Source organism: Opisthorchis viverrini (genome assembly GCF_000715545.1).
Source record: "Opisthorchis viverrini unplaced genomic scaffold opera_v5_6348, whole genome shotgun sequence".
Taxonomy (NCBI): domain Eukaryota; kingdom Metazoa; phylum Platyhelminthes; class Trematoda; order Opisthorchiida; family Opisthorchiidae; genus Opisthorchis; species Opisthorchis viverrini.
In genome coordinates this window covers 1-741 of record NW_008759494.1, presented here as the reverse complement: position 1 = coordinate 741, position 741 = coordinate 1, and the positions used below count along the sequence as shown (strand labels likewise).

The following is a 741-nucleotide window of genomic DNA, read 5'->3' as shown; positions in this document are numbered from 1 at the left end:
AAAAAACACTATTGGCTGCTTGCCGGTTGAGCGGTCAGCAAACCAACTGGATAACTCCCTCTGCTAGACGAATCCGCATGGCTGTGATTTTATCTCTTTACTTGATTATGATTCGTTATTTAGCTGACGAATCTGATTCGACGACTCTGTAGCCAATCCTTTAGTGGGATTCTCAATCAGGTATACATACATATGCAGGAACAATGTGGACACGCGTCGCAAGATGAACATAAAGTTGGTAGTGTGCATCGTGTTCTTTGTCCAGTCACTATGTGGTGTCGATGCGGTGAACAATGATTTGCGGAAACTTGTGAGTCAATACTGAACAATTTATTACAGTTATTTGTGAACTAACAGACTACGTTGCAATTGTATGTATTTTGCCACTTGTTAGAGTTTTACTTGTTAGCATAGCATTAAATCGGCTTAACTTTGTGCCTCACAGATGCGAGCACGAAAAGGTGCACGTAAGTAACCATGCACTTTGTGTTTTACTCGATCAGAATGCAAGTCGTACTGCGTAAAAATCTCGTTCAAATCATCCCAATCCACTCTTCTCCAACATTTTCTAGTGTGTTCAGTCTGCGGTGGATTTCTCGGAGGCATCGCTTCCATCTTCAAAGTGGGTTCATACGGTGGCATCTCCAGTATACTCACAGGTGCAGGTTGCCTCTTTGCCGGACCGGCTGCAGCACCCGTGAGTGACCACCACATGACCTTTGTTAGCTATTTTTCATTCCA

The 741-nt window shown here is 43.5% G+C and overlaps 1 protein-coding gene across 1 annotated transcript; it reads right to left on the bottom strand.

The window, feature by feature from the left end:
• Positions 1-426: 426 nt before the first annotated feature.
• On the bottom strand, positions 427-714 carry T265_12322 (hypothetical protein; the record flags this gene model as incomplete). Its single annotated transcript, XM_009179705.1, has 1 exon — positions 427-714. One exon carries the CDS (start codon positions 712-714, stop codon positions 427-429), a length of 288 nt encoding a protein of 95 aa, XP_009177969.1.
• Between the last annotated feature and the right edge of the window lie 27 nt (positions 715-741).